This window comes from Notolabrus celidotus, chromosome 3, assembly GCF_009762535.1.
Source record: "Notolabrus celidotus isolate fNotCel1 chromosome 3, fNotCel1.pri, whole genome shotgun sequence".
Taxonomy (NCBI): domain Eukaryota; kingdom Metazoa; phylum Chordata; class Actinopteri; order Labriformes; family Labridae; genus Notolabrus; species Notolabrus celidotus.
This window is the reverse complement of record NC_048274.1, coordinates 25119704-25144044: the sequence shown is the minus strand read 5'-3', so window position 1 is coordinate 25144044 and position 24341 is coordinate 25119704. Positions and strand designations below refer to the sequence as shown.

Below are 24341 nucleotides of genomic sequence, written 5' to 3'. Positions count from 1 at the left end.
TAATTTCTTCCATGTAAAGGTAGGGGCGCCGTTTGTAAAGGTGTGCACACTGAAAATAACAGCAACAATTCTCAACATTACTGTAAGCTGAAAATTGTCATAAAAACATGGTGTGAAGTTTTAAAAGTCACTATTCTTAATCACATTTAGATAGATAGATAGATAGATAGATAGATAGATAGATAGATAGATAGATAGATAGATAGATAGATAGATAGATAGATAGATAATCTTTTTTTTTTTTTTTTAACTTTATTTTTCAAGTGTGTTACACCAATGTGGCATACAGCAAGGTAATCTCTTTGTACACAACAGTTACAAAGTAGACACCTAAACAGAACAAAACAAAAGGAACAACAAACGGAACAACAAAAGGAAAAAGACAGATTAATCCAGCATACAGATAGACAGATTTAAAGTTTTGTACTGACAATTACACACACAAAAGATCCATAAACTTTTTATCATACTCCACCCTTTCTATTGTTCATCCCCACATGCAGTACCTCACCTGGGGTGCATAGCATGAGATAAGTTAATGGGAAAAGAATAAAAAAATAACAAAAATAAAAAATAATAATCACAAAGCGACAAACAAAAAACAAACAGACAGACACATAGGTACGAAACCAATTTCCCCACAAAAGTATTTATACATGTAGTACAGTTGGCAGTGAAGAATTAATTCATCGCTATCCCAAATTGAGGATATGCATATATATCCATATACATACATATATACATACATGTACACATACACATACACATATACTCACACACACACACACACACACACACACACACACACACACACACACACACACACACACACACACACACACACACACATACATACATACATACATACATACATACATACATACATACATACATACATATATTACGTACATACGTACATACACACATACATACACATCTGATATAAGAAGGTGGAATTTGATTTCATAGACAAAATGCAGTGTGAGTAAGAAATAATACATTGAGATAGCTTGTTTAAGAATACCAAGATCAAATACTTATCAATGAGTTGCCAACTGTTGGAGACGAAAACACTTACAGAGATATAAAATAAAATAAAAATAAAATATATACATAAAACAATGATATTAATAGTAGTAATAGTAATAGTAATAATAACAATATTGATAATAAAGAAATAAAACAAAAAAACAAAAATAAAAGGGGAAAAGACAAGAGGAAAAGTGTGCTCCACGTGTTTGGTTGTTTGGTTGTTGACTCTTCTTAATATTTATGACATATGTAAATGAGTTTACTGTACGAAAATTTAAGAAAACAATGTATTTTTATCTATTTATTTTTAAAATCATTTTACAATAATAATGAAGAAAAATAGATTTAATAAACAAGCTGAGGTGCGGAATCTTTATATCTTATGTTGTGGCTTTTTACCCCTACTCTCTTTATAGCTCTCCCATTTGGTCCACATTGACTGGCTTATTATAAGAGAGCCCCTGATTTTATATGTTAACTGTTCCATCACTTTCACATTCTCAATTAAGTCCCTCCATTCCTCTACACTTGGACTTATCATCTGGAGCCAATTCCTAGTGATGAGTTTAAGAGCCGTTATCCTTAAAATTCTAGCGAGATACTTGTCTTTAGTTGCGACTATTCCCTCTGGCATTCTTCCCAACAAAATAAAGTCACAATTGATTTTAGTGTCTTTTTTCAGAACGTAAGTAATTTCTGTGCAGATATTCTCCCAGTACTCTTTTAAAACAGGACAAAACCAGAAGATATCGCTAAAGTTGGCATGGTCTTCTCCACAGTCCCTCCAGCATTTTGGTGTTACTGAGTTTTGAAATTTGGCTTGTTGAATGGGGGTTATGAAAAACCGCATCTGGAGTTGCCATGCAAATTCTCACCAAAACTGTGATGCTGTTGTCTTATGTGTCGATAGACTTATATGTTCCCAGTCAGTATTTGGTAGGTTCACGTTAAGTTCCTCTTGCCACCTTATTTTTTCTCTCAGTTCATCTGTGTTTTTATTAATTTCCAGAGTTTTATACAATGCTGAAATTTGATGCTTGACATTCCCACTTTTATAGTTTTTCACCAACTACTGTATCAGTGGATGAAAGTCTGTGATTGTTTTCTTTTGTATATTACTTTTCTCAATGTGACTTCTAACTTGTAGGTATCTGAAAAAATGAGAATGTGGCAACCATATTGTTTTTGTAAATATTCAAATTGCACCACTCCTTTGTCTTGTATAAACTGACCAAATATACTCAATCCTCTTTCATGCCACCCTTTAAAAATACCTTCCTCTTTGTTTGGGTTAAATTCAGGGTCGTCCCTTATTTCTCTAAGTGTCAGGCGATCATTATCAAACTTGAGTTCCCTCCTAACTTTATACCAGACTGTTAGCGTATTTTCAAACCATTTATTATCTATTTTTTGTTTGGATTTTTCCCTGAGGAATGGAAAGGATTTCCCCAGGCCTTTAAGTGAAGGCGCCTCAACATTCTTCCATTTTGCCTGTGTGTCATTATTTAGCCATGTTTGCAAGATCTGTATTTGGGCTGCGTAGAAATAACTTTGCAAGTTAGGGAGGGCCAGCCCTCCGTTCCTTTTGGCCATTTTTAAGGTTTTCATTTTTACTCTTGGCTTTTTATTATTCCATGCAAATTTAAGTAGCATTCGGTCCCAGTACTTAAATCTCATTGGGCTAACATACAGAGGTAGTGCTTTAAACAGAAATAGGAATCTCGGTAGTATATTCATACGAATATAATCAATCCTTCCAAATAGTGACAGAGGGACTAAACTCCATCTAATCAGGTCTTGTCCGATTTTGTTCTCTAAGACATCATAGTTATATTTATACAGCTCTTCCATGTTTCTGGGAATTTCTATGCCCAAGTATTTTACCTTTTCTTTATCCCACTTCCATTGGTATTCTTTTTTTTAGCTCTATAGAAACGGGGTTTCCCAAAGTCATAGCTTCACATTTTTGCATTTTGCAGATAGATCATCTTTAATAACATTTATTTGATGAGCAAACTGACCCAAACTCTGAGGAGAGCTGCAGCAGTTTAGGAGAACATGAACTTTGTTGTTTCCATAAGAGAGGTATTTAAAAGTGTTGACTCAGAGCATTGTTGTGATTTTATTATTCATTAAAGTGAAAGTGTAAAATATCTATTTTATAAAATATTTAAAGGTTTTTTTGCATATACATGTTGGTCTGAGCTAAATTCCTGGATGTAAATGATGTTTTTCAATCACTTTATTCAGTGTGAGATAAAAAGACTTAGAAGTGTTCACATTAACAAACTTTTATTAAACATGCACTGACTCTGGAAATAAATGTATGTAATGAAATAAGTTCCAGAGAACATCCCGAGCTCTGTGACAGGAGACTCTGTCACATGTAAAAATTATAATACAACTTAAATGAAAATTTACACAGTCAATCAATAAATGAAGTGAACATCTTATTATGACTGTCACGCACACGCTCACGCACGTGCGTAAGTCATTGTCATGGTAACAGAGGCTATATAAGGCCATCGGCCCATTCTGAATCCCCCTTTGCATTTGACCTTGGAGACAAGTTGCTGCAAACTCTGCTGTGAGAAGCTCACTTTTGGAAAGAGACTCCTTTTTGGAAAAACTAACTCTCCGGATCGATCATCGAGTGTGGTAACCTGACGAGTCTGAATATGGCCCACAGGAGACCACCTCTTCACCCGGACCCCCTGCTGCTGAGAGCCGAGCAGCTTGACCTTGACCCTGAAGGTAGATCTACTTTTACCTGTGTCCTCTTTTTATATTTGATTCATGAGAGATGCATGGGTTTACCTCGATCAATAAATCAAACCATTTAAAGCTTCATGGGTGCAGAAATCTGAGAGACTTTTGTAAATTAAAAGAGGATTTCACACCATGTTCATATTTATGTCAGATATGATTCCAACTTCGGACAAGTAGACTTTCACTCGACGATTTTTCAGGGTAAAAATTATTTTTTTGATTCGCGGAATTTCTCAAATCTCCCGGGAAAGAGTGTGAAGGTGTGAACAGTTAGTGTAGTGGTTTAAAACTCTTGGATTTTGTTTCCAGGACGTTCAAAGTTTCTACTTTTTCACTGAATATTCAGATGGAATGTTGAGTCCATCAAACTTCCTTAAAAAATGCTAAAATGTATTTCGTTGAGCTCCATGGAGACGACGGAACTCTGAGCTGTGAACGTCATGACATCAGGACGCAGGGCGCGTTCATGTGTGTGTATGAGGGCCTGGGATCGACTGATGTCACTGTTAAAGCTTCATTATTGATATGGAGCTGATCCAGAAACATGTAGTTCGTTTAGTGGGTTTATCTTCTTTAATGAATTCATGTTTTGAGATATTCCTGAAAATAACTGAGAGATTCCTGTTGGTGTGATGAATGTATGTGAAAGACGTGAGCGATGTCTGACTGCTTTGGACTTTAACTGAACTGTTATGTTAAATCATCACACATCATGTTATTGACGTGTTTTTTTTATTCATAACAAGCTCTTTGCTCGTTATTAATGTGTTTTATTTTGAAGGGGAATAGAGGGATTTAAGATGCAGCTGTCTGGATGAGCGCGCCGTGTCCAGCACGCGCCGTGACAGCAGCCTGTAAACTAGAACAATGATGAGTTTGAACTGTGTGATCTGCACAGAGGTTACTGTGGTGATTCTGGAGGACCATGCTGTTGGCTGAGCATGGTGTAACTGTTGACTGTATTGTAATGTATCCATTATTCGCAGTGCGTAATGACGCATAGGGCAAAGCGCATGTCGCAGCTTATTGTAAAATATGAAGATATTCCTCCGTATAAAAAATAATGGCCTTGATATAGTTCAGTAATAAATGTCTTTGCATGGTGCACAGGTGCTTCATTTACCTGAGCACCTCTTCACCTTCATATTGAAGCGTTGTAAACATTCACTCTCCTTTTGAGGATCATTGTCAACAAAGATAAAGTTTCTTTTTAAGAAATACTTTCACCTGAGTTCATTAAAATATTAAATATATATTTGTGACTTTTGTAAATATATTTTGTGAATATGTGTATTAGTTGTACTAAGTCCATATGAATGATATTTTTCTAACCTTTACTCAGTTTGTCATTTATCATAAAACAAATCTTCATCGTTAAAGGAGATGTGAAAATATGAAACCATGTTTTCAAACCCTCTGACTCTTTCTCAACAGATGACCTGATCTTCATCAACGTTCATCCTGGACATATCATTTTGAACCACAATCCAGGTGATCATGTTCCAAACTTCATCAACCCTGATCATCATGATGATGATGATTATGATGATGATGTGGTTTATGTTGCAGGTGGAGAGCCAGGCATTCCCCAACACATCATCGATGACATTAACGACATGATTGACATTCAACAATATATAGCCAAGCTGGACATTGACGACACTGACGACAGTGACGACAGTGACGACTGGACCGACAGAGACAGTGACGACTCTGGCTATGACCCTGGCTACGACTCCATGACTGAGGCTGAAGAGGAGGAAGATGAGGAAGAGGACCCCCTCGAGCAGGTGCTCCCACCAGATGGCTTCTGGATGAGATGGCGCCAGGTGTCTCCTCCTATCCCTGTTGGTCCTCCCGTCCCCGCTAGTCCTCCTGCTGGTCCTCCTACCGGTCCCCCAGTCTGTCCTCCCACCGGTCCTTCCGCTGGTCCCCCCACTGGTCCTCCCACTGGTCCTCCAGGTCCATCCTCCATCCAGAAGAGTCCAGAAGAGTGTGTCCCCTCGACCTCAGGCCTCGGCTCCACCTGGAAGAGGAGCAGGGAGGAGAGCAGCACGGAGCCAGTAAGTACGAAGAGGCAGAGGACGAGTGCTGAAGACCGCCCCGAGGACTCGACTCCTTCAACGTCCGGCCTCAGCTCCAGCACTAACGGGAAGTTCTGGCACGGTCCTCCTGCTGGTCCTCCTACTGGTCCCCCAGTCGGTCCTCCTACCGTTCCCCCAGTCTGTCCTCCCACCGGTCCTTCCGCTGGTCCCCCCACTGGTCCTCCCACTGGTCCTCTAGGTCCATCCTCCATCCAGAAGAGTCCAGAAGAGTGTGTCCCCTCGACCTCAGGCCTCGGCTCCACCTGGAAGAGGAGCAGGGAGGAGAGCAGCATGGAGTAGGTAAGTACGAAGAGGCAGAGGACGAGTGCTGAAGACCGCCCCGAGGACTCGGCTCCTTCAACGTCCGGCCTCAGCTCCAGCACTAACGGGAAGTTCTGGCACGGTCCTCCTGCTGGTCCTCCTACTGGTCCCCCAGTCGGTCCTCCTGCCAGTCCTTCTGCTGGTCCCCCCACTGGTCCTCCCACTGGTCCTCCCACTGGTCCTTCTGCTGGTCGTCCAGGTCCATACTCCGTCCAGAAGAGTCCAGAAGAGTGTGTCCCCTCGACCTCAGGCCTTGGCTCCACCTGGAAGAGGAGCAGGGAGGAGAGCAGCATGGAGCCGGTAAGTACGAAGAGGCAGAGGACGAGTGCTGAAGACCGCCCCGAGGTCTCGGCTCCATCAACGTCCGGCCTCAGCTCCAGCACTAGCGGGAAGTTCTGGCACCATCCTTTTCGGTTCACAGGATGGAGCGAGGACACTGACTCTGACTGAGACTAAGACTAAGACTCTCTTTGTTGCAGGAAGGGAGAGTATACACACACACACACATGTACACACACACACACACGCACACAGACACAGACGCACACACACACACACACACACACACACACACACACACACACAGACAGTAGAATAACTGCTCTGATTGTTGTTTTAATGAAATGTAGACGCCTGCAGAAGAGGTGAGTAGCTTTAATGTCAGCGTTTCAAATGTTCTTCAAATCTTCAGTGAAACAATCATTCAGAGATGAGTTTCTGACTCACTCTGTGATTGTTTTGATTCTTGATGAGGTGAAGCAGACAAAGGTAAGTTCACTCCTGATCACAACATTTCAAAATTTCCTGTTAGTTTAGATCACTGATGATTCAAAGATGATTTTACACTCTCTGTTAAACTCTCATGTTTCTGTTGTTGGTTAGTTTCTGACTCACTCTCTTGTTTTATAGACCAGAGGAGACGATGAGGAGGAATAAGAGCGGACATGGAGAGAAGAAGATCCTGGACCAGATGAGGAGGATGGATGAGCACAGGAGCAGCTGCAGAGCGGGGGAGGCCTTTCTTTCAAAACGCTCGGTGAGTGATCCTCTCTGTGACTACAGCCGTGACAGTAAAGTCATAAAGCTGAGTTTAAAAAGTTGTGTTTGATCTTTTCCTCATTTGTTTTTCTGTCTTGTAGGGTTGGACTCCTCTGAGTGTTTTTTGGATCCGTCCCCCCTCAACCACTGACACCACTGTCTACAGCCACCAGCCCAGAGAAGGAGGAGCGCCCCAACCTGACCAGCACAGAGGACGCTGTGAACTTCAGCTTCTTCTGGGCTGGAGGCTTTGGGACGCTCCTCACACACATATAGACTCACAGAGAGAGATCATCATTTCTAATGTGCAAGCAGAGACATTTATGAGAAATAAATGAATCCTGAACTTTATAACATGTTTGATTTGTTACTTTATGCTGTCTTTACACTTCTTTATCTCCTTAAAGTATTACTATTATTTTGTATTTATTAGCTTCTGGCAAGGTAGCAACTACTCTTCCTCAGGTCCACTCATGAAAATGTGTACAATCCACACTAATTACATGATTCAAAACAATATTGAAAACAATAACACACAATAATCAAGATATAAAAACCAAGGAGAGCACAATAAACCTATTATAAATCATATAAAGAATCCTTCATGTGCCGACAGTACATTCATCCAAAGAATGAAATACCAGATATGACTAAATTAAAGTTACAATGTTTCTTCATTAAAGTTCATACTGTGACCAAACAATCAAATACTAATACTACTGATGATAATAATAACAATAATAATGATAATAATGATAATAATAATAATAATAATAATAATAATCATCATCATCATCATCATAGGAATTCTTCTTCTACTTCTTCTTCTTCTTCTTCTTCTTCTTCTTCTTCTTCTTCTTCTTCTTCTTCTTCTTCTTGTTATTATTATTACAACAACAACAACAATAATAATAATAATAATGACGATAATAATAATAATAATAATAATAATAATAATGATCGCTATAGTATTATTATTATTATTATTATTATTTTTAATTATTATTATCATCATCATCATCATTATTATTATTATTATTATTATTATTATTATTATTATTATTATTATTATTATTATCATTATTGTTATCATTATTCCCACCATCATTGCCACTATTGACCTAGAGCTACTTTACATATTAGTATTAGTGACAAATAACATTTGGAGAGAGACTCTGTGACACTGATGCAATCCTAGTTTCTGTACAGGTCATCATCTCATCCAACATTATCACACACTTAAAGACATATTTAAGAAATAAGATTATGTTATAAATGTGAACTTAAATAAAAAATACAGTTTAAATGTCTGATATGTAGCATTTTATGTTCCTTTAGTAATTACTATTAAAAGTACCTCCTACAACCACAACTATAACATTTACTGAGCATTAATATGTTGAAAGAGGTCCCTTACCACCAGGTCACTAAACTACCCATGTCAAATCAAAGACTTGAGTTAAATGTTTAAAGTTAACACAAATAAACATCAGGTTTAATAGATCTGATCCAGAAGAGCTGTGATCAGCATTGATAACAAACACAAAAAGACAAAGAGCCATGTGTAACGTTTATGGTGGTCAGGCTGATTTAGATTCAGATCACGCAGCCAGTCAGAGGAAGCAAGTGAAGGAAAGAAGGAAACTTCCTTCACTGAGTTCAATAAAAGCAGCAGCACCTTATTGGTCTGAGCTTGTTGGTACAAACAGTTCACACCAGCAGCGTCAAACAACAACCAAATACAGGTGCAGCTCAAAAAAATTAGAATAACATGAAAAAGCTCAATATTTTTTGTCACTCATTTCAGAAAGTGAAACTCATATATTATATTTATTCATCACACATAGAGTGACATATTCCCAGACTTTATTTCTTGTAATTTTGATGATTATGGCTCACAGATATTGAAAACAAAAATTCTGTGTCCCAGAAAATTTGAATATTACATAAGATCAATAAAAAAAAAGATATTTAAAACAGAAATGTCAGGCTTCTGAAAATTATTTTCATTTCTATGCATTCAATACTTGGCTGGGCCTCCTTTTGCATGAATTACTGCATCAATGCAACGCGGCATGGAGGTGATCCGCCTGTGGCACTGGTGAGGTGTAATAGAAGCAGGTTGCTTTGATAGCGGCCTTTAGGTCATCTGCATTGTTGGGTCTGATGTCTCTCATCTTCCTCTTAAAAATACTCCATAGATTTTTTTTCTGAATCTGTCCTGAATTAGTAAATTGCTCCCAGGGGGATCTTGACTTTATCTGACGAAGGCCCATCAGACAGGAACGTCAGGAGGTGTAGGAAGACTGCACTGCACTGTAATTCCTACAGCACTGCATGTACAGTTTCCCCACATGTTCACATTTCTATTTTTATTCTTTTGTTTTTTTTCTTTGTGCTATGCAGTGTTGTCTTTTTCTTTCTGTATTGCAATGACATGGTCTGTCAACAAATTAAGTACAAACAGTAAGGCATGAAAGTGAATCTTGTCCAGTCTATTTGCAATCAATTTCCCACATACACTAAGATGTAACTTACAATTTACAATAACTGTCATCAAAACTTTAGCCATGGTTTACATCAGAATGTCCCTCCAGAGTACACTGTTATATTGACAACCTGACTAAGTATTGTCACCTTTCTGCAACTTTAGTGCAGTGTTTGCTTGTGGGGAAGATTTTCTTCATCCCAGAGTGTGGACTCACAGACAATCACAAACAAAGCCAATTTGGAGAGAAATATAATGCCTGGAAGCTAGTTATACCTGAAAAATAAAAATACTGCTATTCACAAGAAAGTATTAGAGTGTGGTTGCTGTACTGAATGGTTCAAATATATATTGAGAATTCTGGCATCCTTAATGTATGTGTACTTTTTGAATTTGTGTATATGTTTGGGCACATGCCTGAGTATCTTAAAAACTACAATAACCAGCTGATTCTTTTAAAAACCATGTCTTACTCATGAGTCTACTAAATAGAATATGAATGGCAGAATGTTTTGCTTACTCGCTTAATCCACGCAAATAACTTGCTCAATGCGTGCGTCAAAATCGCATATACACAAGTTCCTAAGTCACAATTTTTTGCAGTAGGGGAAGGGTTCCCTTCAAAAGCAACTCCAGTCTGTTGTCATAAAACAAGGTTGAGCTTGACTGTAATGAATGGTGAAACCATGCTAAAGGGGAAAGTGCTAACTTCTTAGTAACAGTCTAGTGACACAGTTTTCACAATTTACCAGATAATCCCACCTCCTCACTCACTTTCCTCCAAATGAGCTCATGTTTATTCCTGATCCCATTAAAAGTAGGTATTGTCAAAAAGTTATAGCCACTCAGAGATACAATCAATTTTTTTATTTTAATTTTACTTTTTCTTGTTTTCTTTTTTTTTCTTCCTTGATCTTAGATTTTTAAATATTTTATGTTTTCATGCTTATGTTTGTTTAATGTCATATATTGAATTGGATATTTTCTGACAAGGCATGGCGTTATTGAATGAACCTGATATTGAATCTACAATTAATTGTTAAACGGGCACCCTGCAGGGGTGTCAAGAGGTCTGAGCCAGCTTCGGGCTGCGACTCGACACAATCCTTGGGAAGAAGTTCTGAGATGAATCGAATAATTAAAGGGTTCATTTCGGTTAAGACAAGATCAGTTGTGATTCTGTGTCCGGCAGGAAAGTAAGACCCTGCAAGTTACGGAGAGCAGTGATGGGGGCTGATTATTTATAATAATCCCTCCTAATTTAAATAAATAATAAGACCCAACACTATTTACAATGTACGTTAAGTTACATAAGTACAGAGAGAGAGAGAGAGAGAGAGAGAGTGTGTGTGTGTGTGTGTGTTACAGTCCAGGGGGCAGAGGGGGGAGGTATCAGGTGGAGTTCAGCATCCTGATAAGATAAGATATCAGTATAAGATAAGAGTATACCAAACATAACTGGCCACATATAAAATGTAAATGTTAGAAGTGTTTGCTGTGTGTTTTTGTTGATTGTTAGGCTGTTTGGCTCCTGCGGCTCTATGTGAACTGGATTCACAGAGCAGAGGAGAAACAGTGAGGAAAAATGTAACTGTCTTTGGTGTTTGATAAATTTGTGCTTTGGTTAGCAGAAGTCTGCTTATGTGTCCTCCATCTTTAAATACAATCAATGGTTAAAACCAATGAAAAACTCACATAACAGATAACTGCACACACATAGAGAAGGTAGAAAAATGCCAGTCAAAGGTCTTATGTGAGATCATACATCTCCAACAAACAGAGAGTTAGAAATGTTCATACAGACAACCACACAGAAACAGACAGCTACCCTGGCAGACAGACAGGTAGCTAATGTTATATCTAAGGACTCTCAGGGACTCAATACAGCTCACAGCAGAGCACCTGGGGACACAGCAGCCATATGTTTAAGCTTTGTCTCGTCCTACAAAACTCAGTCTGCCCTTCACGTGATTTGTCAAAGGGCCGCGCACAGTGACAGGTACAGGGTACAGGAGGACCCGAGATACTAGAGGAGAGAGGGTGGATGGAAGGGGAATGGCCAGGGGAGGCGGGGGTGGGGTTGGGGGGGTTGAGAAGAAAAAGAGAGGGTGAAGTGGAATACAGCGGGGCTTCGAGACCTACAGGAAACAGAAGGAGAGGGAGCTATGCTAGAGACTTAAAGGCATGTTAGGTAACATAACAGGTGTCTGGGGGTTGTGTGAAGTAATTTAGGAAAAAAGGAAGCAAAGAAGGAGAGAAAAAATGACACAAAGGAAAGGAAAAAACGAGCCAGTAGAACACAGCAGGGCCTGAGATAGTTTGGAGATGAGAGAAAAGGAAGTGTGGGGTCAAGACGCAGAGTGCCTCCAGGCTTCTTTTCCCTTTCCTTCCCCTAATTCTGCTCCCCCTCCTCCTCCACCCACCCCTCTCTTGTCCCGTCTTTCAGTCCCCCTTTCCCCCCATCAACCCCTCCCCCTCCTCTCTCTGTCCTTCTGTGCAGGGGGTTGAGGCGCTGAACAGATTATAGCGTAATTAAGGCGCTAAAGTAGCACATTATCCACCTGGTGGCTTATCCAGGGTGGCTAGCACCGCGGCTAGGCTAATCAGCCCATTTGTGTGTGTTTAAGTGTGTGTGTGTGTGTGTGTGTGTGTACAGCCAGCAGCATTGGGGCCCATCTCACCTGATTAAGGCCTCTTATAGGGATGTGTTAAAAGCATTAAGTGAGGACAGGAATGTAATTCGTCATGGTTAAAGGCGGGAAATTGAATCAGGGATTAAGAGGTGGCCAAATGAGCACATACACATTCTCAGCTGACTGAAGGGAAGTCAAATCAACTTGTCTCGCTTTGTCTGTCTCTTTTTTTAATGTTCTTTCTTTAAAGGTCCCCTTAGATTCTCTGTTTTTCTCCATTTCCATCCATCTATTTAATTTCTCTCATTTCCTCACTCATTTTGCCTCCATATCTCCATTTCCTCGTTGACTCTGAGGTTACACACATTCAAAGTAAGGAGACACCACATCTCACTCACACTCTGCCTTTTTGTCCTCTCTCTCCCTCTCCAGTGTCCTCTAAGTGGTTAAATTGAAAATAATTGTGCACACAGACCCCACAATGCAATCAAAGGCCGGGACAATGTACTCAGAAGAGAAGCGGATATTATTAGGTTGGAGAGAGTACTAAGTGTATAGTGAAATACCTCAGAGAGTAATTTTATACCTTCAGACTTTATTAAAGCTAATAGGTTTATATATACCTCCCAGAGGCTGGTCAATTCATTAGTTGTAACCGTTAGGAAGTATTACACACACAACAAAGTCAGAGCATTCAGAAAGAGAGGCAGAAAGGAGAGAGCGTGTGCAACGGCACATCGTTATTTGTCGACGTGTCAGAACTAACAAACAGATTGGAAATAAATAGATAAAAACTGTTGTTTCTCTATTTTTAAGAAAAACAAGAAGAAAATCTTATAAACATTTAAAGCATAATGATGCAGTCAGATAGGTTTAGAATATGTCTAAAAGCAAATAAAAATCTATTGAAAATAATGTCACGTGAAAATGAGGTACAAGTCAATATTAAATAAATCCACCACAGTTTGATTTACAAGCAATGAAACAGCTTAATGTAATCTACTTTATTATCAAATACTTCAATGTCTTGATTATTTATAAAACATTGCGATTAATTATTAATATTAGAATAACTGGGATTATCACCCAATAGGGCAAATTGTGATGCTACCACTTTACCTGGTGATAAAATAAAAGTGAAAGAGGCAAAGAAATTGAATTTCCATCATATTTTTTAGGTTAATTTTTTAAACAAAATTTAATTAGGAAAATAGACAGTTGTATAGTTATAGGAAAGGAAATAAAGAAGGATAGAGATGTGGCTGGTTAATATTTAACAAAGTCCACATGTAAGGACAGCTGTTTGTGAGAAGCCTTGTAGTTTTGCTAGAGCAGCATCGAACAAAAAAATATAATCAGAAAAAAAAGTACGAAAAAGGAAAGCTAAATCTTTACATCGGAGTGTTTTGTCAGGGGCCTTGTCTTTATTTTCATACACTGCTGAATGAGACGAACTGAACGGGAAAATGGAGAGTGCTCAAGAGCCACCAGCGTGTGTTTGTGTGTGTGTGTGTGTGTGTGTGTGTGTGTGTGTGTGTGTGTGTGTGTGTGTGTGTGTGTGTGTGTGCACATTTGCGTCCTTATATGTGAGAGACACCTTGAGGGGGTATGAAGGTGATGATGGCTGAGCCAAGGCTAATATTAATTGTTTATAAACTAGAGGGGGGAAATTAAAATTATACCACATTTTTGTTAGTGGTTGTCCAACAGGGGAAAGGTAAATCACAGCTTCACAGACTGGTACGGAAAGGACAATTTTCTGCAACAATTGTATCAAATATTCAGGACTGACTAGAGCAGCATTAATTTTAAACATCTTATTGTGTATGTAACAATTTTTTCACAAAATTATTCAAATTGTCCAGTCGGGTTTCTGTACAGTACGTCCTCCTTTTTATCTGGCATTTTCCCTTCTGGAGTTCCCTTGAGCAACACGGTTTCCTATGGGAGCCTTTGAATAGTTAACCTTTCCCTCTGACCTCCCTGAAGGCATAAAAAGAAATGAGTTACTTTACAAGACTGAAAAAATTACAATGAAAATTTCGCTATTACCTTTAAAGGGTTCAGTGGACACACACACACATCAGAGTAACTGTCACAGCTGTTTATGATATTATCAACATAATATGCAGTCCATTTAAAAATGATAGGCTGCATTGGTTTTCTATGATTACTCAGAGAGGAATGGTGATATTGCCCTTGTTAACACGGTTTTTGAAATACTTTTAATCACGCAATTTATGAAAACAAGTTTGTCTTTGCTACTCCACATGTCTGAAACTTCACCTCCTACTTCTAAACTGTAACAACACGAAGGATCTCACAGAAGTGAAATTAAATGAGGAGAAAAAGCATCAATACAGAATGGCTGAGTCACTGTCAAGGGCACCTTTTAGATATTCAGTGCAGGGTAGGACATATGTGATCATGCATCTGCAGCAACTATTAAATTAACACTGTACTATCAGCAATGAGACGACATATGGTGCAAAAGTGTTCTGCAATTTTTAATCACTGACTAAATTCTTAAAAGAAAAAATATCTAATAGTGTAATTTTTGCATATGTTTATTTTATTCAAACCAAATGTGGAGGAATTTTAAATAGTGAGTTTGATTGAGATTCAACCTCAACGTGTGCATGGATTATCAGCCAGATATTTAATCATCTCACTCACTAAAAAACATGTCAGCTAAAAAAATAAAAAATATATCAACCAGAGTTTTGTGTTTCAAATGTTCTTGAATATTTTAAGTATTTACTTTTTTAAAATTAATTATGCAAATTCATGTTGAATGTCATTCCTGAGAAATGTAGCTGCAGAAGAAAATGTGATAGAATTTGCTGCTACTCTCAGAATACACTACGTTTTTTTAAGAATGCATTCTGGAAATATATATTAGCATGCTTCTGCATTATGCAGGTTGCTGTTGAGATCCCAGCTCTGTGCATGTTATTTGGTCACATCTGTTATTCTATTTTTAGACTCTGGCCTTAGTCACATGAACGTCATTGCCACTGACACAATTAAATAAACAGATTTCACCCTGAAAAGTCTCCATACATAAACTGGATTGAGACAACATGACATGTCCGAACTCAGGGAATTAGATGGTTGCAGTCATTCATATTTTTTAAATGATTATTCCTGATCTCTGTTTATTATAGAAATGAAATGACTGCTTTGTGATGTGTAATTAAAGTAGATTAAAATCAAACATTAATTGTCAAGTAATCAAATGCATTTCCATGAGACAAAGAATCAAATCACTTTAGATCAGATTATTTTTAGTTTAAGTAGCACAGTAATTATTTTTCTGCTTTTTCCTCCTACATTTACAGTTTAATTACACTGCAACTGCATGTAATGTAAAATGTGACACAGCTGCTCGCTACCAACAGGCCAATTACTCACCTGACCTTGAGTGAATTTACTAATCACACAGGTAGACATGGCAACAACTTCAGACAAATACATCATCTGTCCAGTGTTGTCCAGGTACAATAATTTCAGTAGAACAATAGTTTAATTTAATTTACTGTCTTATTACACCATAATTACTAAAAGGAGGATATAGTAATCAAAATCATGAAAATAACTTGATTGTATGGTTTGTCACATCAAGTCATTCTGATAATTGAGAAAACACTCCCTTAAATAGCAAAACGTATCATCTTAGCTACAGAATTAGAGAATGAGAATTTAATTTTAACTATATACATTGTGTGTGTGCATCTGTGTTTTTAGTTTAACTTTACCTCTGTACTGAGGCCTGATTTGTGTGATTTCATGTGTAAACCTTCCATATAGGTACATATTCAGGCTTAAAAGAAGTTAAGCAGCAAACTATTCTCATTCGAATACACAGCAGCTTCCAGACAGAGCATTTGGATGAATTTGTGAATTATGTGAGAGGTTGCAGTTATCAGAGGGAAAATGTCATCCTGGCTCTGCCTTTCTCGATGATCTAGTGTGCTCTTTTTTTTGTTTATAACTTCACTTTATGCATGGTTGTTCAGTAGCTATTCTGGTGCTGAATGTGCTGGATGACTCTGTCTGCCAGCTCAAAGACAAAGAAGGACGGTCATTAGACTATTCTGTAACATCAGGTACTGTACACCTCTCTTTCTCACTCCCTATTTCTCTCTCTCTTTCTCTCTTTCTGTCCCTCTTGAACACACACACACACACACACACACACACACACACACACACACACACACACACACACACACACACACACACTCTTCATCTTTCTTGCTCTATTTTTCTATTTCTCACACAGACTCACAGAAGCGCATACACCCACATCTATTCTGCCGCGGCCCGCATTCCATCAAAGTCGAGGGTCATTTCCTGGTTTAGAGCGCCATCTACAGGGACAAGAGGGACCATCTCTACTTAAACCCAATTTCTGACTCCCAGATGCTGTTTTTTCAGACATTTCTAGGCACAGAAATAAGCTCAAGAGGGAGAACACAGCGAGTAATGAATGTGATGTTTGATTAGTGTCAATACATGAATGAATACTCTTAATAGAGGAGGAAATACACAAGTTAAACTATGTCCGAATATATATAAAAATCTAATCAGGCTAAAAGATGCTGGTGTTTAAGGACAGGGCCAAGATGTTAGAATATTATGTTACATATTTGGATATAAGGACACTTCTCTTCACAGGAATATCAGTGTCCTGTTTTATAAATGCCGTCCTTTGTATGTTATAATGTTGAGTTGTCTGATTATAATCAGAGTAAGTCAGGTGTATGCAGAGATGATGCCTATTTACTGAGAATGAGCCCACTTATTTATTACTAACTACTTTTAGATTAAGTTTTTGAGGACCAGTTAAACTACTCTAACTTTGTTGAGTGCACTGAACTGCATGTGCATTTAGATTGTGTGAATGAGTGTGTATTTCAGTGTGTGTATGTTTTACTCAGAGGTTAAATATTCTGTGTGGCTGAGTGGATGCAGCCATTGGCCTAAGTGCACCTACTTTAGCTTTTGTCTTCTATTTTGCACGCTCCTACAATAGCCTGTTATATTTGTTAAAGTGATGAATGAGTTTGCCCATTCCATTCTTCATTTGGTGTGTGTGTGTGTGTGTGTGTGTGTGTGTGTGTGTGTAAGTGTGTAAGTGTGTGTGTGTTCCAGCCTTCTCAAAGTCATTGTTTCCCTGGGGAGGGGTCAGTGTGCTGGTCAAAGCTTTCTGCTGCCACGCTCACCTCCCACCGCTGACCACAGGGAGGGAGGGAGACTCACTTATACCTGTAATGTAGGGGGATTTAAATAACACTGTGATCTTTCATTGTACCTACAGTCACTTTTAGTTATATCTGGAATGCTTATTATAACACTTAAGAGGGTATACAAAGGTGAAGGAAGTACTTATTTTCTTGCACTGCTTAATACTCTTACTAATACTCAACAGAATCAGCCTGCTTCACAATACTTCTAGTATAAAGTGCAGAAGAAGAAAAAGAGGGACAAGACAAGGAGGATAGAGAGACGTTCAAGTCTCTTAATGTGATGTAACTTATGATAAAGATTAAGGACAACATTTACCCCGAATACAGTACAAAAGCAGTTAAAAATAAGCAGAAATACTCGAACATGGCCTCTCAGTTGGGTTGAAGCCACACACACACACACACACACACACACACACACACACACACACACACACACACAAACACACACACACACACACACACACACACACACACACACACACATACACACACCCACACACACACACACACACACACACACACACACACACACACACACACACACACACACACACACGCATGCATGCACGCACACAGACTCTATCAGGGGGGTTGAGTGTGTCGCCTCTCTCCCCATGTTCACTTACTGCCCCTAGAACAATTTCAATTTTAATAGCTTTTACTATGTATCTGAAGCACTGGAGACATAGAAAGAAAGGACGACACACACACTCATGCGCACACACACAGTGTTAGGGGGGAGAGCTAGTCCCGCTTGTTGAAAATAGAGCCATCAAAAATGAAGGCCGGCCCAGCACAGCCCAAAGATAGACAGACAGACAGAAAGATCCCGGGAGCATCTTGTAATTATCCCTGTGGACGAGTTGCCTCTAGCCGGGCTCAGCTACTCACCCCAACCCCCCCTCCTTTCCATCATCCCTCCATCCTGCCGCTAACCCCTCCGCTGCTAATTTCATCCCAGGGATTAGCCCCCGCTTGCTTGTCTATCTTGTAATATTTCTGGGGGGTGAAATGGTGAAATATTGCCTTCTTCTACTTATAATAGGACTTAGTGAGCTGGGCCGGGGCAGGCCTGTGTCTGTCTCCCTCCCTGCTTCCTTCCTTCCTTCCCTCCCTTCTTCCTTTCTTACTGCTATTCAAGGATGGAGAGAAGGGTTAAAAAAGGAGATGAGGAGAAAGGGAGAGAAAGAACACCCTGGGAAGTGCCGCTGTTGCGACGCAAGCTCTCCCGGGAAGTGACCGCAGAGAAGGTGTGAAGGTGAAAGTGAAAGCAGCGCGTGGCGGTGCAGCGCTCTGGTAGTACCTGCAGGGCAATGCAAGCTGTTTTCTTTATGCATAAAAGAGAAGGAGGTAGGGAGAGAGGGAGGGAGGAGGGGACGCAGAGAAAGCCGCATATTCACCACCCAGTCTTTTGTCTCACTAAGTGTCTGATGTTCTGTGATGACTACCTGTCTGTCTCACCGGCTGACTTTTGTCATGACCTGTCTGTGTGACACTTTAATCGCCAATATGTTGGAGATTTCTCACATCTGGCTGTCTGATGGAAAGCTGTGAGTGTCTAGAAATACAAGACTTGGAGTGGACTTTAATTCAGTCTTTGAAGGTTGTAAAAGCTGGCAAAGTAGTAGATTGTTACAGGAAATAATATCTGGATTTACAGCATGTCTTTTTATGATATAATATCTATAATAATTTACATTTTATCATAAATTACCAACAACAATCAGATCTTTCTTGAGACTGGGAGGCAAAGATATTGAGGTGTTTTCTCTGTTTTTATGTCCTTTGTGGTCTGCATTTTAAGGTTATCATTTCTCTGCTTATTTGTGATTTTACATACTGTATATAAAATAAACAAATCTTCAATGGCTGAGAGGAACTTGTTATTTTTGGTAATATTGTGCACACATGGATGACCTGAAGGCCAATTTTTCAACAACTAAATAATCTCAGATATAAAAAAACAAATTCTCTACTTGATTGGATGAGCTCATCTGGGAAAAATTCAACCATAAACCCAACTGTCTGCATAGACCATGCTTGTCTGGATGTCGACATTCAGAGACTGGGTGCAGCTGCACTCTGAACACTGATAATAAGGACAAGAATTACATCTACACTGGGTATCAAAATGAGCTACCGCAATGATTTTATTTTTTATTAAATAAGAACTCTCTAGACTTTGATCAAATATTTCAATAGGATGTGTGCGTTTTAATGTAAGTATGTGTGTGTATTTTCTCTGGTTAATTTTTGTCTGTGTGACCATGTGAACATCTGTCCCCATGTGTGTGTGTGTGTGTGTGTGTGTGTGTTTAAATCCACGTGGGTGTCGATCTTTGTATATGTGCCCATACACTATCTTTCTACCTGTGTGTGTATCAGTCCATCTGTGTGCGTGTCCATGCATGTTTGTCTGTTCACACACTAAATGACCTATAGCCCTCTGTCTCTCACACACTCATCTCCATCACTCCAGCCTCTCATTACGGCTGCAGAAGCCCAGCCTGTCACGTAATTAAAGGCAAAGTTATAAATGACCAGCAGGCCAAAAGCCATATTTCACAGGTGGCCGCATATTTATTTATAATTTTTCACCTTTAAATGTGTTTCTTATGCAAATGAGAGCCAGGACACTTTTCAATTAACTTTGGGGGCCAGTCCCTCTAAGTACCACAGAAGCTTGTTATTGAAAAAAAGAGTAGTTTTGTTATCAGCCATAAATTATTCCTGTGTGTCAAAGAAATTGAACGATGTAATGTATGGGCCTGTATTTGGTGTGTTTCCCTTCCTTTAAGGACTTCTAGATTGCTTTTCTGGAAACAATTTTTTTCTCCAACAGTTATATACTGCTCATGATTCAACCCTCCATTCCCATTTTTGCACTTGACTCTTTTTCTCTTTTCACATGCACACACCGTCTGACTGGCACTAACACTTCAGGGCAATTTAACAGTTTATTAAATGAACAATGGGCAGGTAGGTGTAGGTAGATATGTATGGTTCTTTTAAGGTGACAGACTGAAAGTGTTCCCCTCTACCTAATTTTCTCCTTATATGACCTGCTAAGGGGAAAGACATAGAGCTACCCAACTGAGCTATCACCTCAGGCAGAGATGAACAGAGAGAGAGAGAGGGATTCAGCAGAGCAAACTCTACGAGCAGAGTGAGGGAGACAGGACTTAAGCAGAAGATGTGTAAAAACAGAAAGAAACTGTGAAGACAGCCAGAGAAACACGTATGCTCTCCTGTCCCATCAGAAGCCCCCTCACAGTGTGAGATGTGTAGGGTATGCTTTGAGGTACCCACATGTGAATCACAAGTGTGTTACATTTCTTACAATGTGTGAAGCAGAAATTAAGGTGTGTGTGTGTATGTGTGTGTGTGTGTGTGTGTGCAGCTGTGCCCTCTCCCTGGTGCGTAAAAAACGTCTATTAATTGAATTCCCCCTAATTTCTCGTCAGCCTCGCCTTGCAGAGCGAGACGCCTGCCTGCCAGCCGCGCAACGCCACACTTCAGGTATGGTGGATAATAGAGGATGACATTTCTGTCCCACCATGCCTCGGGGCAGCATGTGATACATGGCTTCCTCTATGAAGGTTAAACTCAGCTAACCTGCCTTTGGCGTTTCATTACCCACTTGTTAAATACTCTTTTGGTAATAAAATGATTAAAAATTTTATTGCTTCTCTCAAATGAGGCCTCTTTTCAAAGGGATTTAATGACTTTGGAGATGGATATGTGTGTGTGTGTGTGTGTGTGTGTGTGTGTGTGTGTGTGTGTGTGTGTGTGTGTGTGTTTGTGTGCGTGTGTGTGAGTGGACCCTGTGTGTGAATGCATGCTTGTGTGTGTGTGTGTGTGTGTGTGTGTGTGTGTGTGTGTGTGTGTGTGTGTGTGTGTGTGTGTGTATGTGTGTGTGCGTGTCCAGACAAGTGCATCTCCAGTGTGTAAAAACCTAATGAGGGTGATATGCTATACAGCGAAACCACCATTATTCTCAGGCAAACGACCCGGGCCGTCATTATGTGTAAAGTAGCCATACCTTCTCCCTCTGCCGGGGCACATTCAAACAGACACCTTTTACATACAGCTCAGTCTGTGTCTTCAAGCGAAGTGAAGTATTTATACTAAAATGAATGGGCCTGACTATTTTTACATCACAAGTTAAGCAGCGTGGCTATAGCAACGGGACATAAAATATTATACTCTGCCCATTAACAGGAACTACAAGCCTCGCCTCGGCCAATATGGCTCCACAGCGACTGAGCAAATCATCACACCCAGTGTCATTTTGGCTGTAAAATTAGCAGTAAAGGGACCCCAGGAACTGATCTCTAAATCCCAATAAAGCTGTTTCTTAAGGACTGAGTCAGGAAATAGAAATTGTCATGAGGCCCTGTTTTAAGGTCAACTAAATTTTAGTAAATCTGGTTAGGAGAAATATGAAAAGAAAATTTGCAGCAAAAAAGAAACAGTTTTACATTTGTTGGGTAAATATTTAAATCATGACTTCTGCTTTTTTCATGCATCTCTGATAGAAAAATTATTATTCCAAATGAATAAAAAGTATAAAGTTAGCAGGCTTTTATTTTGACATTTAGAGTATCATATCATGTAACACAATGTCAAAACAGTGTGCTCTTTGAGGGATGTGAAAGTAAGATTTGCTTCAAGCTAAAATATATGGTTTTGTTTAGGGATTTCCCAGATTAGTTGCTTCCCTGTTGGGTCTTTAGGTCCCAATCATTTTTGTCAGAGCTCATTGTTGTACTGCTGCTGCCCTCACCCCCCCCACACACACACACATTCACTCTTAATAAATGGCCGGGTCCCCCTCCCTTGGGCCAGAGGAGTCGGTGCTGGCCGGTTCAGCTGATATATCATGGCAGGCCGCTCGGCTCTGCTCCACTGGACCCTGTCCAACACCTGTTCTCCCATCAGGGGATGTTGTGTTGGCGTGGCGTGGCTGTGCCACTGTACAGATTGGCACTGCCCAGCCGGGCAGCAGAAACGATGAAGTATGAGATTCCCAGTGACAAAATATACGCTGTAATTAGAAGGGAGGACCACGATAGAAAATGGCCAAACCTTTCATAAATAATCTCTGCATTTCAGGATTTAAGTAACATTTTGGAATTTAAATCCAAATACCAATTGATAATAATTTGTCATAATTTTAATACAGTAGTGATAAGCAGATGGACAAACTATTTCAGAGATATATCTCATCCTAAGCATTACCTGGAATATTTCAATATTAATTTCAAACATCAACAAAGACTTCATTTCTTATTATTACTATTTATTATGTATCTGATGTGTGATATTATCATTAAAAATGAGTAAATATTTCATTGTTCAACATAAAATCTGGCTTTTCATCATAAGTTTGCACAAAGTTTTGAATGAAGTTTATGATGATGATGATGATGATGATGATGATGATGATGATGATGATGCAAGTTTATGCACAGAGGATTCGAGGTTTAAAGGTTTCATAATGTACCATTTTTCTGGCCACTGATCCTGTTTGCCCAAAAACCAAACTGCAATGTTGTATAGTTTGTTAATCCACAAATCTTATTAATTAAACTTAAACACAGAGTTGGAAAGTTAGTTATTGTAAATTTGAATCCATAGTTCTGATGAAATCCATAAGAGCCAGTTTAAATGGCCCAGTAGAACCACAGCTTTATATATCTGATAAAGCGCTAATCCAATCCATGACCTGTAAAAGTCACCATAATTTGGTTTCTGGTATCATCAAGACCTGTTGTGTTAGAGATGAAAATATAGAAGAACTTTTGGATGTATATACTGTTTGTGGATACACAATTTAGAGAATATATAAAAAGTACACTTGCAATGATACGACACTGAAATGTAAAAGTCTAGAATTATTAGAGGTAAAATAAACTAAATGTAATCCATGTTTCTTTCAACTAGACATGAGACAAAGTGGGCATTAGTACTTTAAAGCCCCTTTCATGTTACCTGTCACTTTGGTGGTGTGTTGTGGCCACAGGGACATTTAGCAGAGGGGTCTGAGACATCTTTCTTTTGTCTCGTCAGCTCTATAGGTTCCCTTGGAGAAAAAAGGGAAGCACTGACTGAGAAATAAACTTTCACATCGTCACATAGTAGAAGTCACTCCTTTAAGGCTGTTATATAGTCTTGGCTTGGTCATTTCATAGCTCTAAATGTTACTTTTACATATGTCTTAACTCTTCAAATATAATGCAAATATTCATCATAAAATGTTGCCCACATTAGGAGAAAGTTTATTCAGAATAATATTTCATAACCATTTATGACCAGGTGTGTGCAACAAATGAAAATTTTGACACATCTCTGTAAATTTAATCCCCTCTGATGATTGAAACTGTAAATTGTGGCACCAAAGTTGGCAGATTATCATATCTGTTAATTTTATCTTTCTTTATGTAAAAAAAACACTTAGTAGCAATATGTAGGGGAAATAGTTGCTGGGGTTATTATATGGTGATAGTTGGGGTAGTTTTCATTCCCTTTCCTGTTCTGCTAGACACTGCAGGTCTACGTTTTGTCCAGTAGAGGGCAACAGACACATATGTGTGCTGTTGTACAGGTTGTATTGCCATCAGAGAATAATTAATGCTTTTTGGATGTGTTTATCTAGTTAACTTTACTTTCCGTTGTGATTGGTGTTTCTTAAAGTATATTTAAATTTTAAAATGTAAAC

At 39.1% G+C, this 24341-nt stretch overlaps 1 protein-coding gene and 1 long non-coding RNA gene across 8 annotated transcripts in view; one reads left to right on the top strand and one right to left on the bottom strand.

Moving 5' to 3' along the window:
- Nucleotides 1–3484: 3484 nt before the first annotated feature.
- Nucleotides 3485–7602, top strand: LOC117810062 (proline-rich protein HaeIII subfamily 1-like). 7 transcript variants are annotated; one of them, XM_034679632.1, is made up of 5 exons: nucleotides 3510–3786; nucleotides 5236–6850; nucleotides 6969–6974; nucleotides 7116–7242; nucleotides 7346–7602. In XM_034679632.1, the coding sequence occupies exons 1-2, from the start codon at nucleotides 3711–3713 to the stop codon at nucleotides 6183–6185; spliced, it is 1026 nt and encodes a 341-aa protein (XP_034535523.1). In that variant the 5' UTR covers nucleotides 3510–3710; the 3' UTR covers nucleotides 6186–6850; nucleotides 6969–6974; nucleotides 7116–7242; nucleotides 7346–7602. The 7 variants fall into 7 exon arrangements, with proteins under 7 accessions (XP_034535527.1, XP_034535523.1, XP_034535521.1 ...); XM_034679630.1 differs by having other exon boundaries at nucleotides 6966–6974; XM_034679631.1 differs by having other exon boundaries at nucleotides 6960–6974.
- A 6433-nt stretch (nucleotides 7603–14035) lies between these two features.
- Nucleotides 14036–24341, bottom strand: part of LOC117809822 — an 11266-nt gene continuing 960 nt past the window's right edge. The window contains exons 2-3 of the long non-coding RNA XR_004630630.1: nucleotides 23615–23705; nucleotides 14036–14348 (exon numbers count right to left, since the gene is read on the bottom strand). This is a non-coding gene — a long non-coding RNA (uncharacterized LOC117809822). The remainder of the gene's footprint in view (nucleotides 14349–23614; nucleotides 23706–24341) is intronic.